Source organism: Prionailurus bengalensis, chromosome B4 (assembly GCF_016509475.1).
Source record: "Prionailurus bengalensis isolate Pbe53 chromosome B4, Fcat_Pben_1.1_paternal_pri, whole genome shotgun sequence".
NCBI lineage: Eukaryota > Metazoa > Chordata > Mammalia > Carnivora > Felidae > Prionailurus > Prionailurus bengalensis.
Window position 1 is genome coordinate 117,016,856 of NC_057358.1, and position 13,202 is coordinate 117,030,057.

General features: G+C 36.9%; 1 protein-coding gene across 1 annotated transcript in view; it reads right to left on the reverse strand.

The window, feature by feature from the left end:
• Nucleotides 1-82: 82 nt before the first annotated feature.
• The window catches only part of CCDC38 (coiled-coil domain containing 38), a 56,058-nt gene continuing 42,938 nt past the window's right edge, over nucleotides 83-13,202 (reverse strand). The window contains exons 12-16 of the mRNA XM_043562179.1: nucleotides 12,774-12,925; nucleotides 11,349-11,484; nucleotides 6,497-6,702; nucleotides 3,935-4,028; nucleotides 83-196 (exon numbers count right to left, since the gene is read on the reverse strand). Coding sequence (XP_043418114.1) covers nucleotides 83-196; nucleotides 3,935-4,028; nucleotides 6,497-6,702; nucleotides 11,349-11,484; nucleotides 12,774-12,925 — 702 coding nt within the window. The remainder of the gene's footprint in view (nucleotides 197-3,934; nucleotides 4,029-6,496; nucleotides 6,703-11,348; nucleotides 11,485-12,773; nucleotides 12,926-13,202) is intronic.

Below are 13,202 nucleotides of genomic sequence, written 5' to 3' on the forward strand. Positions count from 1 at the left end.
GGGCAGAATATTGCCATTACTGAAAACCAAAATCTACAAAATGCCTAAAACATTCTGGCAGTAAATGTCTTAGTGCACCTATTCAAGTGAAAAAATATTCTTCCTCTAGTGATTTTGTTCTTGTATCCTTGACCAAAAGTAGTTCATGTTTGTTATCAGATGGAGGTTTTGAACGATAGGTAAGTCTTCTTCCCAGCTGAAACAAAAGAAACAATACTTACTATTTTTCATCATAACTACTTTCTATTGAATTATAAGTAAAGTAATAACATTCACTTGATTTTTCCCAGGAATTACATGGCTCAAAGTAGTAAAAAAAAAATCAGTTACAAAGGGATTGATAACCTAATGGGTGTCCAACATGCTAGGCAAAATTACATAATAAATAGAGCACCATAGTGTGCAAGAGACAGAGCAGTTAGGTTTTATGCGAAGTTGGGTGATTTAGGTAAAGTCAAAAAGCATATGTTTCACAATCAGCAAAACTAAAAGGTCACCAATGGAATGGGAGAAGATATTTGCAAGTGACATATCAGATAAAGGGTTAGTATCCAAAATCTATAAAGAACTTCTTAAACTCAACACCCAAAAAACAAACATTCCAGTGAAGAAATGGGCAAAAGACATGAATAGACACTTCTCTAAAGAAGACATCTAGATGGCCAACCGACACATGAAAAAATGCTCAACATGACTTATCATCAAGGAAATACAAATCAAAACCACAATGAGATACCACTTCACACCTGTCAGAATGGCTAACATTAACAACTCAGGCAACAACAGATGTTGGCAAGGATGCGGAGAAAGAGGATCTCTTTTGCACTGCTGGTGGGAATGCAAACTGGTGCAGCCACTCTGGAAAACAGTAGGGAGTTTCCTCAAAAAATTAGAAATAGAACTACCCTATAACCCAGCAATTGCACTACTAGGTATTTATCCAAGGGATACAGGTATATGCTGTTTCGAAGGGGCACATGCACCCCAAGGTTTATAGCAGCACTATCAACATAGCCAAAGTATGGAAAGAGCCCAAATGTTCATCGATGGATGAAGATGTGGTATATATATATATATATATATATATATATATATATACACAATGGAGTATTACTCAGCAATCAAAAAAAATGAAATCTTGGGGTGCCTGCGTGGCTCAGTCAGTTACGCATCCGACTTCAGCTCAGGTCATGATCTCGCGGTTCGTGAGTTTGAGCCCTGCGTTGGGCACTGTGCTGACAGTTCAGAGCCTGGAGCCTACTTCAGATTCTGTGTCTCCCTCTCTCTGACCCTCCCCTGCTCTCACTGTCTTTCAAAAATAAACATTAAAAAAAATTTTTTTAAATGAAATCTTGCCATTTGCAACTACATGGATGGAACTAGAGGGTATTATGCTAAGCGAAATTAAAGACAAATATATGACTTCACTTATATGAGGACTTTAATATACAAAACATGAACATAAGGGAAGGGAAGCAAAAATAATACAAAAACAGGGAGGGGACAAAAACATAGAAGACTCTTCAATATGAAGAACAAACAGGGTTACTAGAGGGGTTGTGGGAGGGGGATGGGCTAAATGGGTAAGGGGTATTAAGGAATCCACTGAAACCATGTTGCACTATAAGCTAACTAACGAATGTAAATTAAAAAAATAAAAATTAACAAATTTTAATAATGAAAAAAATCATATGTTTCAGATAGGGCCAGCCTAGAAAAGCACCATATTTGAGGCCAACATTGCACTTCTCAGTAAGTGCTATAGCCGGTTTTTCCCCCATTGGTTAGAAGAGATCACTTTCCTTGGCTGAATACCAATTGGCATTTAAAAATCCTATTGCATAAAAACGTGAGAAAACCATGTACATCTTCTTAAACATTAGTAATCCTGTTGGCTCTTAGATAAACCTTACAAATGCGAGGAGTGTGGGAAGGGCTTCTGTCGGTGTTCCATCAGGAGAAGCTTAGGGAAACCTTCGGTTTGTACCTATTCATTTCTTCTAAGGCATTGACTCAAGTATATCAATTATTCTTCTCTTTTAGTCTCCTTTTTTCCTCCTTTATTTTGTTTTGCTTCTGTATCTGAATTTGTGTAAATTAAATGGATGAGAAAACTGTTCTATTGAAGATGAGATTTGATGGGACATCTCCAGTGTCTCAAAAGGGGCACTAACCCTATGTAAGACTGCCTACTGCATCGCAGAATTTGACATTCCTGGCCCAAGGTAACTAACATGGGCAGTCCTCCCCATCATTTTATCAACCAAAGTGTTCTTAGGGTCTAGAATCCCAGAATTCCTTGTAATATCAACTTTTTTCTCTGTCCAAACAATTTCTTTTGGTAACCTTTGTCGTTAATAATGAGAAAATTGCCAGTGATGAAGTGCCCTGACTGGGTAAGAACTATCAGAGGTCTTTGTACATTATCAACTTATCAGATTGCTTTTGTTTTTCCATTTTTCTTCTAGTTTTAGTTCTCTCATTTTTAACCTGTTAATTCAATTCAGTAAGCATTTATTGAGTATCCACTATGTGCTAAGCTTTGGGGGTACAAAGTCATAAAAATTCACAGTTTGGGGTGCCCGGTGGCTCAGTCAGTTAAGCCTCATTGATTTTGGCTCAAGTCATGATCTCCCAGTTGTTGACATTGAGCCCCATGTTGGGCTTCACACCGACAGTGAGAAGCCTGCTTGGGATTCTCTCTCTCCCTCTGCCTGCACCCCACTCATGCACGCGTGCTCTCTCTCCCAAAATAAAAAAAAAAAAAACCTAAAATCTCACGGTCTAGAAGGAAAGATGGATATATTAAGAATAATCATTTCAATGTGATGAGTTTAGTGAATAGTGTGTATATGTGGATGGGTGATGAATGGTAAATTCTCCTTTGGGAGAAAGAGGACAAGTCAGGTCTTCATAGGAAAAGCTAAGCTAGAGAAGTCAGACCCTTTTAAAGACGAAATGCTTATTTAAATAAAGTAATTTAAGATCATCACTTTTTGACATATATTAACAGTTACCACACTTCAAATTTTTCAAGTACTTCGCTCAAAAGACTGGTTATGAGGCACACAATAAACCTTCCCTGTAGGTGAGAGTTACAACTGTGGTAAGAATCAATGTCCATGGTAGCTTTGCAGATAACCATGGAATTGGCTTCCCCGAATATATTTCAGACCCTAACCCAGAGGAAGGAGAGTAGCAGATAGAAACACAAGGCCCTCCATACCCAGTGTGAAGTCATGGACCACACGGACTCAGTGACTGCCCAATCCCATACTTACTATTGGACAGGTGATCTTGCAATATAAAGAACCTTGACTTCTGGTCCAGAATCTGCTGCTAAATCTGAAGCGACTCTGGGTAAATCATTTTAACTTAAACTATTAATCTATTTTTACAATATGAAGATTAGAAGACCCATCCAATTATATGTAATTCTCTGGGTTTGCCGTCTTTGTTGTTGAATGAAAGAAGCAAGGTTCATGGTTATTATTTGTAAGAAGGAGAATATATACAATAACTACATAGAACATTTCCAGAAAGATGCAGATGAAACTTAGGTGGTTGCATCCAGGGAGGGGAACTGAAAATGACTTACTTTTCACTAAATACTTTTCTATCTTTTGAACTTTGAGCCATATGCTTGTTACTATCTAAAAAAATTATTTAAAGAAAAAATTCTCTGGTTTCATGAACCTGGAGCTAAAAGAAGTGAGGCGAAAGGTTTTTACTAAAAAGTGGGTCTAATGGAGAATCGTAGACCCAGATATTTGAATTATCCTAAAAGTAACAAGGAATCAGAGACCAACTGACACTGTGACCAGGAAAGACTATTTTGCTAAAGTTCACCCTTGATAAATTAGCTGAATTAGGTATTTCACAGAAGCATTCACATATTAGATGTAGCTGGACCTACTGATAACAAAACACAAACCTTTTTCTTTGGTTGTGCCACTGCCCTTTCCAGAGCAGCTTTTAGCCTTTCCTCTTGGTGTCTTTGTTTTTCTTTCATTTTATCTTCACGTAACCTGTCAAAAAAGGAAAACATTTTTGCAACTATAAATCACAAAAAGTAGAAAAAAGACCTATAGTATTTGGTAATGAACTACCTAAATATTTTATGATTTCCCTTAAAGTTAAATAATACTTTACCTTCACTCATACTATGGCTTTTGAATATTCAGGGGAAATGTCAACAACAGATCCCATTCGTGTTAAAGTGGGAGAAAATGCTTGTCACCATTTTGGAAGGAGTACATCTATCTACCTAGATCTTGGTCTAAAACAACCACCTCAACAAAGCCTTCTTGTTACTCCACTTCTGTTTTAGCACTTTACAGTTAATGTGGACAAGGCCACTTGAATTAACACCCAGCCTCCTCCTTTAGTCTGTTTACTAAAGTATAATGTGTAGAAAAATGCATGAATCACAGTGTATATTATATAGTTCAGTGATTACCACAAAAGTGTACTTTTCCAGTTAATCTTTTTGAATGGTATCCTGAAATTAAGACCAAGAAATGCTATTTGTCTTGTTCTCTTTAGAGTTCTTGTAAGGATAAAATTACATAAAATGACCTCTGCATATTGGGCCAATGCCTAATGCAGAATAGGCCCTCAATAAGTGATAACTGTTTTATGGACTCCTGTAATTGTAAGTGTAACATTTACTGAACATTTTTTATGCAAAATTAGGTTTATGTGTCTCTAACTCATGGGAAAAATAAAATTCGTTTTGATAAGAATGACAAGCAATTAGAATTAGATTCATGTATCACTATTGAAAATAAGTTGTAATTACAATCCAATGAAAATTATTTCCTATTGTAGAAAAGAGGCAAGTGCTGTTAGTGTAATCAGTCATAGAGGTCTTCCCCCCCATTTTCATTTTCATTTTTATTTCATTTATTTTTATTTTTTCCATTTTCATTTGAGAGAGAGAGAGAGAGTACACAAGCTGGGGAGAGGGGCAGAGGGAGAGAGAAAGAGAATTCCAAGCAGACTCCACACTTGGCACAGAGCCCAAAGCAGGGCTCCATCCCACAACCCTGGGATCATGACCTAGGCCAAAATCAAGAGTTGGACCCTCAACTGACTGAGCCACCAGGTACCCTAGTCATAGGGTCACCTTATGGAAGGAGTAATCTTTTATTTACAATTTAAAAAATTTTTGCTTTATATTCAATAAAATCCCACCAAGATCACCTTTATATATACTCTGGACTTCATTTTTATATGGAGGAAACAATATCCCCCAGTAAGCAATAACAAAATATCTAACATTAATGCTAAATATTTGAATACTTATGTGTCAAGCATGCTTTAGTACTTTTACATAGATTATTTAATTTATCCTCACAACAACCCTATGAAATACTATTATTAACTGCCATTTTAAAGAAAACAAAACAGACTTAAGAGAGGTTTTGTGGTCTACGTAAGGTCACAAAAGTTGTAAATGGCAGAACCTGCAGGTCAACTGTAGTGCTCGTCTGCCTCTTAACATGCGTTTTTTTTTTTTTGCTCTAGCATGAATGTTTTTCTACCTATCAGCATTCTGTATGTGCCACATTATACCAGGGATCATATATTTATAATCATTGCCTGAAAGGTAGTATGTACATAAAATCCTTGGGGCACCTATGTAGCTCAGTTAGTTGAGCGTCCAACTTTGACTCAGGTCATGATCTCATGGTTTGAGAGTTGGAGCCTAGAATTGGGCTCTGTACTGGCATTGCAGAGCCTGCTTGGAATTCTCACTCTGTCCTCTCTCTCTGCCCCTCCCCTGCTTGCACTTTCTCTCAAAATCAACTTAAAAAATTAAGATCCTTATTTAACTCGGTATGGAAATTTGTAAATCAGTGCATTCTCCTGGAAAGGCCCCCAGGTAGGCAAGGCTGTGAGGGTGGGAGGGGGTGCTGTTTGAGGGATGATAATCCTCATGTAGTTGTCTTGAGGACCCGAATGAGTTAATATGTAAATGCTGTGTGTGTGAAGTGTTGGCAGTTATGCACTGAGGAAGAGTTATGCCCTCATTGCATGGCTCTTTCAAACAATTCCTTCATATGTAGTCTCCTTCCAGTGAAAAGCTCTAATTCTATGCTTTGGGCCCTCCATGACAAGTGCAATTCCCCTTCCACAAGATAGCTGTTCAAAATTTTTTGTATAAGCAGTGAATATTCATTCTGAAAATCCATATTTTCAGGGTAAAATGACCCTTCACCCATCCCAAACTGGATCAGTTGCCCAGGTGAACCAGTGCTCATTACCATTGCTAGTGACACATTATTTCATAAGAATATTTGATGACCGTGTCTCCCACATTAAATAATAGCTGTATGAGAAGGACATACTCGTACTCATTGAGTCTACTGCATTTCTATCGCGATCCTTGCCATGTCATAGGGGCTTGTTCAGTGTTTGTGGAATCCCAGCAAAAAGTTTCTCAACTCATTAAGTCATTCACTACCCTCATATCATAAGACTTTGACTATACTTTTGCCGCCGTTCTTTCTGTTTTATCCTCTCAATTGTCTCCACATTTTCTTTGGGAATGGATTCAATGAGATCACTCAATTCCACCAGGCGAGACTCTACTTTTACCAGCTTTTGAACTGGATTGAGACTGCCAACATCAGCATCTCCAATGCAGACCTTGTATACTTGATTAATTTTTTTACTAAGAGATTCTATCAGTTTTTCCTGAGATTGAAAAGGAGAGCAGAAAACATAAGATCTCATCACTATTTCCTTGTTCATTCAATAAATGTAGAATTCCATTTTACTACATTGCAATGAAATATAGTAGCTCTTATATGCTACTAAACATTTCTTTTTAAAAGAAAAACTAATAGAACAGTGAGACGATGTAACAGTGATTATATCATAATTTATAGTCACATTATTACTATAGTAACACCTTGGATTATTTTAAAAATATTTCAGTCTAGGTATAAAAAGCAATTTTAATATGACAATACCTTTTTGCTTGAGTGTTTTCGTGTACCTGATTCCTTAAGCATTCAAGTAGAGGCCCCATATGTATACATTTTAAATCCTTTTTTGGCCACTCCAATGCATTTCCTTGCAACGCAGCACGTGAGCTTCCTTTTTTTGCACTTATTACTCTTAATGAAACTGTAATCATCCTGTATGCAAGCTATCTGTATAAATGCCTTATCTTCCCTTCTAGACTGTAAACACCTGGAGTTATTTTGTATATTTACACGTATATCTAAAGCAGCACTTTGCATATAACTATGCACTTAATAAATGTTTGCTGAATAAATGAGTGCATTCTCTCTGAGGGAAAAAAAAAGTTACCAGCAAACAGATTCCCAGGTTGGCCTGCAAAGCCTACTGAATTTAATTTTCATTCATTCCATTGGAAGCCATTGCAGTATTCTGATCCAAGCAGAGGCTTAGGCCAAACCTTGCTGATCCCTGTACCTGGCCACTGCACTGTTTTAACTGTTGGTAGAGATGCTCGAGCTTGTAGGTAATGTGTTTCAAGACCATAAAATTCTCATTCTTTCTCCACCGTGTACCCGTCATTTGCAGTTAAGAGGACCTCAATAAACTGCTGGGCAAAGTAAATCATTCTCCAGGTAGCATCCTGCCCCCATGATGAGAAGATGAGAATCATCATAAAGCCAAGGACAAATAACACTCAAGACGTGGTTCCAAGCCATGGGACACCCCTCCTGGAATCAGACTCCTTACAGAGCTACCAACACTTCATTGCAAGTCAAGATCTGTTACTAATGGTTTACTTCCAACAGCTTGTCCCTCCCACCTCCTGGTGTAACCACCTTTCTGATGGTCCCATTTACCACTAATCACCCCTTTTTTTCTCTCTAAAGTAACACTTACTGTATTTCCTGTTTATATTACAAACATGTTCCTTTTTACACCTGAAACTAATATAACTGTATGTTATACTATACTGGAACTATACTGGAACTAAAGTTTAAAATTTAAAAAAAATTCTCCTTTTAGAAAATTGGAGAAGCATAAAGTAATATTAAAGGAAAAAGTAAAAGAAAAAGCAAAAGGCCTATTTGCCATAAAGCTCCTTTTTTCTCTCCCTTTCTAAATAACATTAATTTCCTATTTATATTAACACTTCTAGAAAACTTTAGAAATAGAAAAACTATGAAAGGAAAAATAAAAGTATACCCATCCACCCAGGAGAAGTGTATATTAGGTATGTAAAAACAATTTTGCTGCAAGGGGAGTACATTAAAAAAATTTTTTTTTAAATATTTTGAACACTGATGCTGAGAAAAAGCAACTTTAATATGAGAATGGCTAGTAGTTGATGAAAATTTCTGAAAGAGACCTTTTGAACACTTAGAGTTTCAGAGGTGGATGGACTTTCAGGATGTCTTCTGTTTTTCAGAATGTCTTTTTTTTTTAAGTTCCCCCTGTGAAACAGGAGAGGAAAAGACAAGGAGAGAGATTTTCCTGACAAGGTAAGAACAGCATAAGAAATAGGATTGGGTAATGGGGTTAAAAAATAAAGACTCACGTATGAGAAGAGATTGAGGGCCTGGCCCAACAGTGCTGAGAGGCAAAGGAAGTGGGAAGCTCAAGCTATAGGCCTCCTGATGACAGAAGTGAAGTGTCCAATTCCTGGAGCTGCCACTAGATGGCAGGCCCAGCCCAGAGTCCCCCGGAATAGGGGCTACCTGAGAGTCTGCAAGGGATGGGAGGAGTTCCAGCTGCTCCCCGAAGGTGGAGTTGGCCAGGATTATGGAAGACCAAAACTGGGATAAGGACTTTGTATGCCTTCCAAAAGGGAAAGGGAAATGATCTGACTAGAGCGATGCTTAGGAGTAATAATTACATCAAAATTGGATAGAGGAGCAGGAAGATGTCTTGATGTCAAAGGATTCTGTAATTCTAAGCCCTGTCACATTCTGCTGTGTGCTGACTGTACACAAGTCTCAATTGAACTGGATCAGCTCCCTGTTTGAAAGAATAAAACCAGAGATGAATACATTCTGAAAAATGCACAATAGCTTATATTCCATTTCATGTTCAATGAAAATGAACAAGTAACTGCTACACAAAACAACGTGGATGAATCTCACAAACGTAATTTTGAAAGAAGCCAGGTAAGCCAAATATATTACCTGACTCCATCGATATCAAGTTCAAAACATGGAAGCTAATTGATGGTAAGAGAAGTCAGGATAGTGGTCACCTTTGAGGGATGGTAGAGACTGGAAGGGGGCATGAGGATTTTAGGGGTGCTTATGACAGTCTATTCCCTAATCTAGGGGTTGGTTACATGGGTATGTTCACTTTGAGGAGATTTCTTAAGAGAGAATTTATAATTAGCTTATAATTTGAGCACTTTTCAATATAACTTTGTACTTAAATTTAAAATTTTATTTTAAAAGTAAATACTGAATCCATAAAAAACGTTGTTAGGGATTAAATAGGAGTGTGGACATTTTAAAAGAATAAAATCTTGATTTTATAGTTACAGTTCCAAAGTAACTATGATGATTTATGAATATCAAAATTAGATACAACTATGTTTACTCATAAAGGATTATGTTTTGCACATTTTGAGATCTGAAAGAATGGGAGTGATTCTAAGGATACTTTTTCCCTATCAATTTTCCTGCTCTGTTCCCCCTTTTCCACCCTAGCACTTCCCATCTCTAGGAGACACTATGAATTACTGGCCCCATTTTCTCAGAGTGTGCAATACACGAATGCCACAATTATATTTGTGACCAAAATTTATAGATAATCTTTTAAGAAGTAATTTTCAGATCAATCCTACCTTCTCTGTTTAGGGATCTGGTTGCCTCAAAATTTAAGAGTATTGAAAATGTTACTGTTTTTCACAGCCATCCTAAACATGGATGAAAGGGGTTTGGTAAGGGAAGGGTGAAATATCACTGATATTTATCTGACATTTTTTTTATGTCAGTCAATTTCAGAATTATTTAAAACAATTGAAGAGTGGAAGCAACCCAAATGTTCATCAATGGATGAATGGATAAACAAAATGTGGAATATGAATACAATAGAATACTATTCAGCCATAAAAGGAACTAAGTTCTGACACATGCTATAGCATGGATGAATCTTGAAAGCATTATGCTAAGTGAAATAAACCAGACACAAAAGGACAGCTATTGTATGATTCCATTTATATGACGTACCTAAAAACAGGCAAATTTATAGAGATTCTAGAATAAAAGTTAACTAGAGGCTGATAAGATGGAGGTATGAAGAATAATTGTCTAATGGGTAGAGAGTTTCTATTTGGGATGATGAAAAATTCTATAGTGATGGTTACACAGTATTGCCAATATACTTAACGTCACTGAATTGTACACTTAAAATGGTTAAGTGATAAATTCTATGTTACGTACATTTTAACACACACACACACACAAGATTAAAAAAAAAAAAGCCAGCTTTGAAGAACTGCAAGGTGACTGTCATCACACTTCCTGCTTTAGCAGTGCATGACCCCACCCCCTCCTAACTCAGGGTACTATATACCACCCTAGGAAATGTGTGTGTGTAAACAAGCCATAAGCAACTTTTGCTTTTGTAACCCTGCCCATCTTATGGTTAGAGAGGACAATCATCTGATTGAGTTACCCCAAATCTACCTCTTTGAAAATCAAGTTCATAACCATAAATGTAGTATTAGCTTCACATATGAGATTTGAATTTTTATTTCATTTGAGATTTTTTACATGGAAATCATTGTTAGCTGAAGTTTGTTGTGGGTCTAGAAACTAATCATTCATTCAACAAACATTTATTGAGCACCTACTTAACAGTAGGGACACTTAACATATCTAACTAGGAAGGGTAATACAGTCCCTGCCCTGGAGGGGTTTGCATCCAGCTGGGAGAGACTCATACATAAATAGATCCAATAATGGATCTATGTCAGTAAGAGAGGCTGACATCTGTTAAAAGCTCAGTGCTGGACTGATGTTGCAGTGCTTCATGTGTTAGTTATTTGCTCTTCAAATTACTAACAAAATGATCATAGACAATTAACTACTTCATGTGTATACACTCTTGACTAAAATATATTTATGGGCAGAACAATTTCAACATCATACTTTGTAATAATTAGAGCACATTTTAAGAGAATCCCAATGCCAGTTTGAATGCTTTCTATCTACTATGTAAATTGACTATTACATATGGACAAGATAACTCTAAACTGGTTTTCTACCTCTGTCATCAACCCAGGACTTGCGGTGTGCTTTAACTCCCCATTCCAATGCTTAGTGGACAGGGAATGCAAATTATTATTAACATGAGCCAAAATAAAATAACCACTGGCAAAGAATGATTACCTGAGCATCTGATTTAAATTCTCCAAAACTAAATAGCCTGGACCTTAATTCCAGGTCTGCAGCTTTTTCCTCTTCTCTCACACAGTTAGCCTTGAGCATTTCCTTGTGCTCCAAAAGAAATGCTATGTTGCTATTTCTGTTGCAAAAGAAGAAAGAGACCCATGTCTGTAATTTGTGGTTTAGAAATACACCATCATTCCAGAGCTTCAACACACTTTCCAGATCATATGTTGGCATCCTATGTCTAGTAAGCCAAATACAAGTTTGTATTTTAAGATGTCAAAGTACATGCAACTTTTCAGGTAAAATGAGAAAAATGAATGCACAGATAATTGCTTTTAACTTCCATCAGGAAGAATTTTCTTCCTTTGATTCCCCTGAGACCTCCAAATAGCAGAGTTGACATGTCAGGAACCCAACCAAGTTGTGGTGTAATCTAGAGATAGATTCTGACCTAGATCCCCTTTTCCTGCCCAATCACACCCACTTCCTTCCCCAAACTCATATTGTCAGCATGCAGGTGCCATATGCTATGAGGATTGGGAGAGAGGAGGCCAGGATTAAACGGATATACTAGCAGTAAAGGGTAGCTGTGAGATCATGATTTGTAGGGGCTTAACTTTTGAATAAGTTAATTTGCTCCAAAATTCAGTGTCCAAATTCAGACCTACTGTTTGAAAAGATTGCCATCAACTGGCCCAGAAAACTGTTCTGGAAAAGGCTTTACACATCTTTATAATGGGTGGATAAACAGATTTATTCTCTGCTATTTGAAGTTATTTTCCAAAATTATATAAAATTTTAGAGAAGGAATTTTGTGAGGTATCAAATCCAGCCCCCTTCCCCTGACAGAAATCCTTTTTATGAGAGCCCTGATATATCTGTATGTATGTTATAAAATGGTATAATATTTAAGTCCCATAACTTTGTGAGAGTCACAGCCAAGGGAAATGCATTTATTAGCATTATCATCTAAAGCCTGATTTGATTAGGCAGGTGGCAGAGTGAAAACCGCACCAGGGCAGTTAATGAATGAAAACTTAATGAATTGTGGAATGACTATGTTGTACACCTGAAAGCAATGTAATGTGTGTCAACTCTGCTTCAGTATAAAAATAAAAATTAAGGCAGGTGATATTATAATTCTTTTTAATCTTCCAAACTGCCTTTTATTATTGCTAGCTAAGAAAATATTTTGACAAGTGAAAGGATGTAGGGACTAAAATTAAACTAAAGCAAGTCTACTCTATGTAATTATAACTTCTACATTTTACACCCTGCAATGTAAATTATTATTAATAGAAAATCCCACACTAAATCCAGAGAGACCGTGAGGAAGGCTCACACAGGAATAAGTTGGATTCTGTCTCTGGTTAGAGACAGAATTGATTAATAGAATAAATCTGCTTGTTTTTAGTAACTTACATTTTATCCTGTATAAGTTTTTCTCTTTTATTTATATCTTCAAGACTTTCATCTATATCTTGGGAATATTGTACCAAAGTTAGATTCTGCTCTTCCAGCTCTGTGAGGACTTGAAGTAACTCTTCTGGTTCTTTGAAATAAAGTTCTGGCTCCTAATCAACCAGTAATGAATATGATTTACTTAAAAATATGCTACTTATGCACATATGACTCATCTAGAAAAATACAGTGGTGATGGTGGTGGGGAGAATACCATTCTGATTATAAGAGAGGCATGGGCAGAGAATGGCAAAGAGGCCTATTTCCATTTGAGAGGTGGCCTTCAAAAAGAGGACATTTGGGGTATTAGGGGAGATGAAAGGTATTAGAGAAGGGAAAAAGGAAGGTGAGGAAAAGAGAAAGGAGGGATGGAGCAGAAGAGGAGACAAA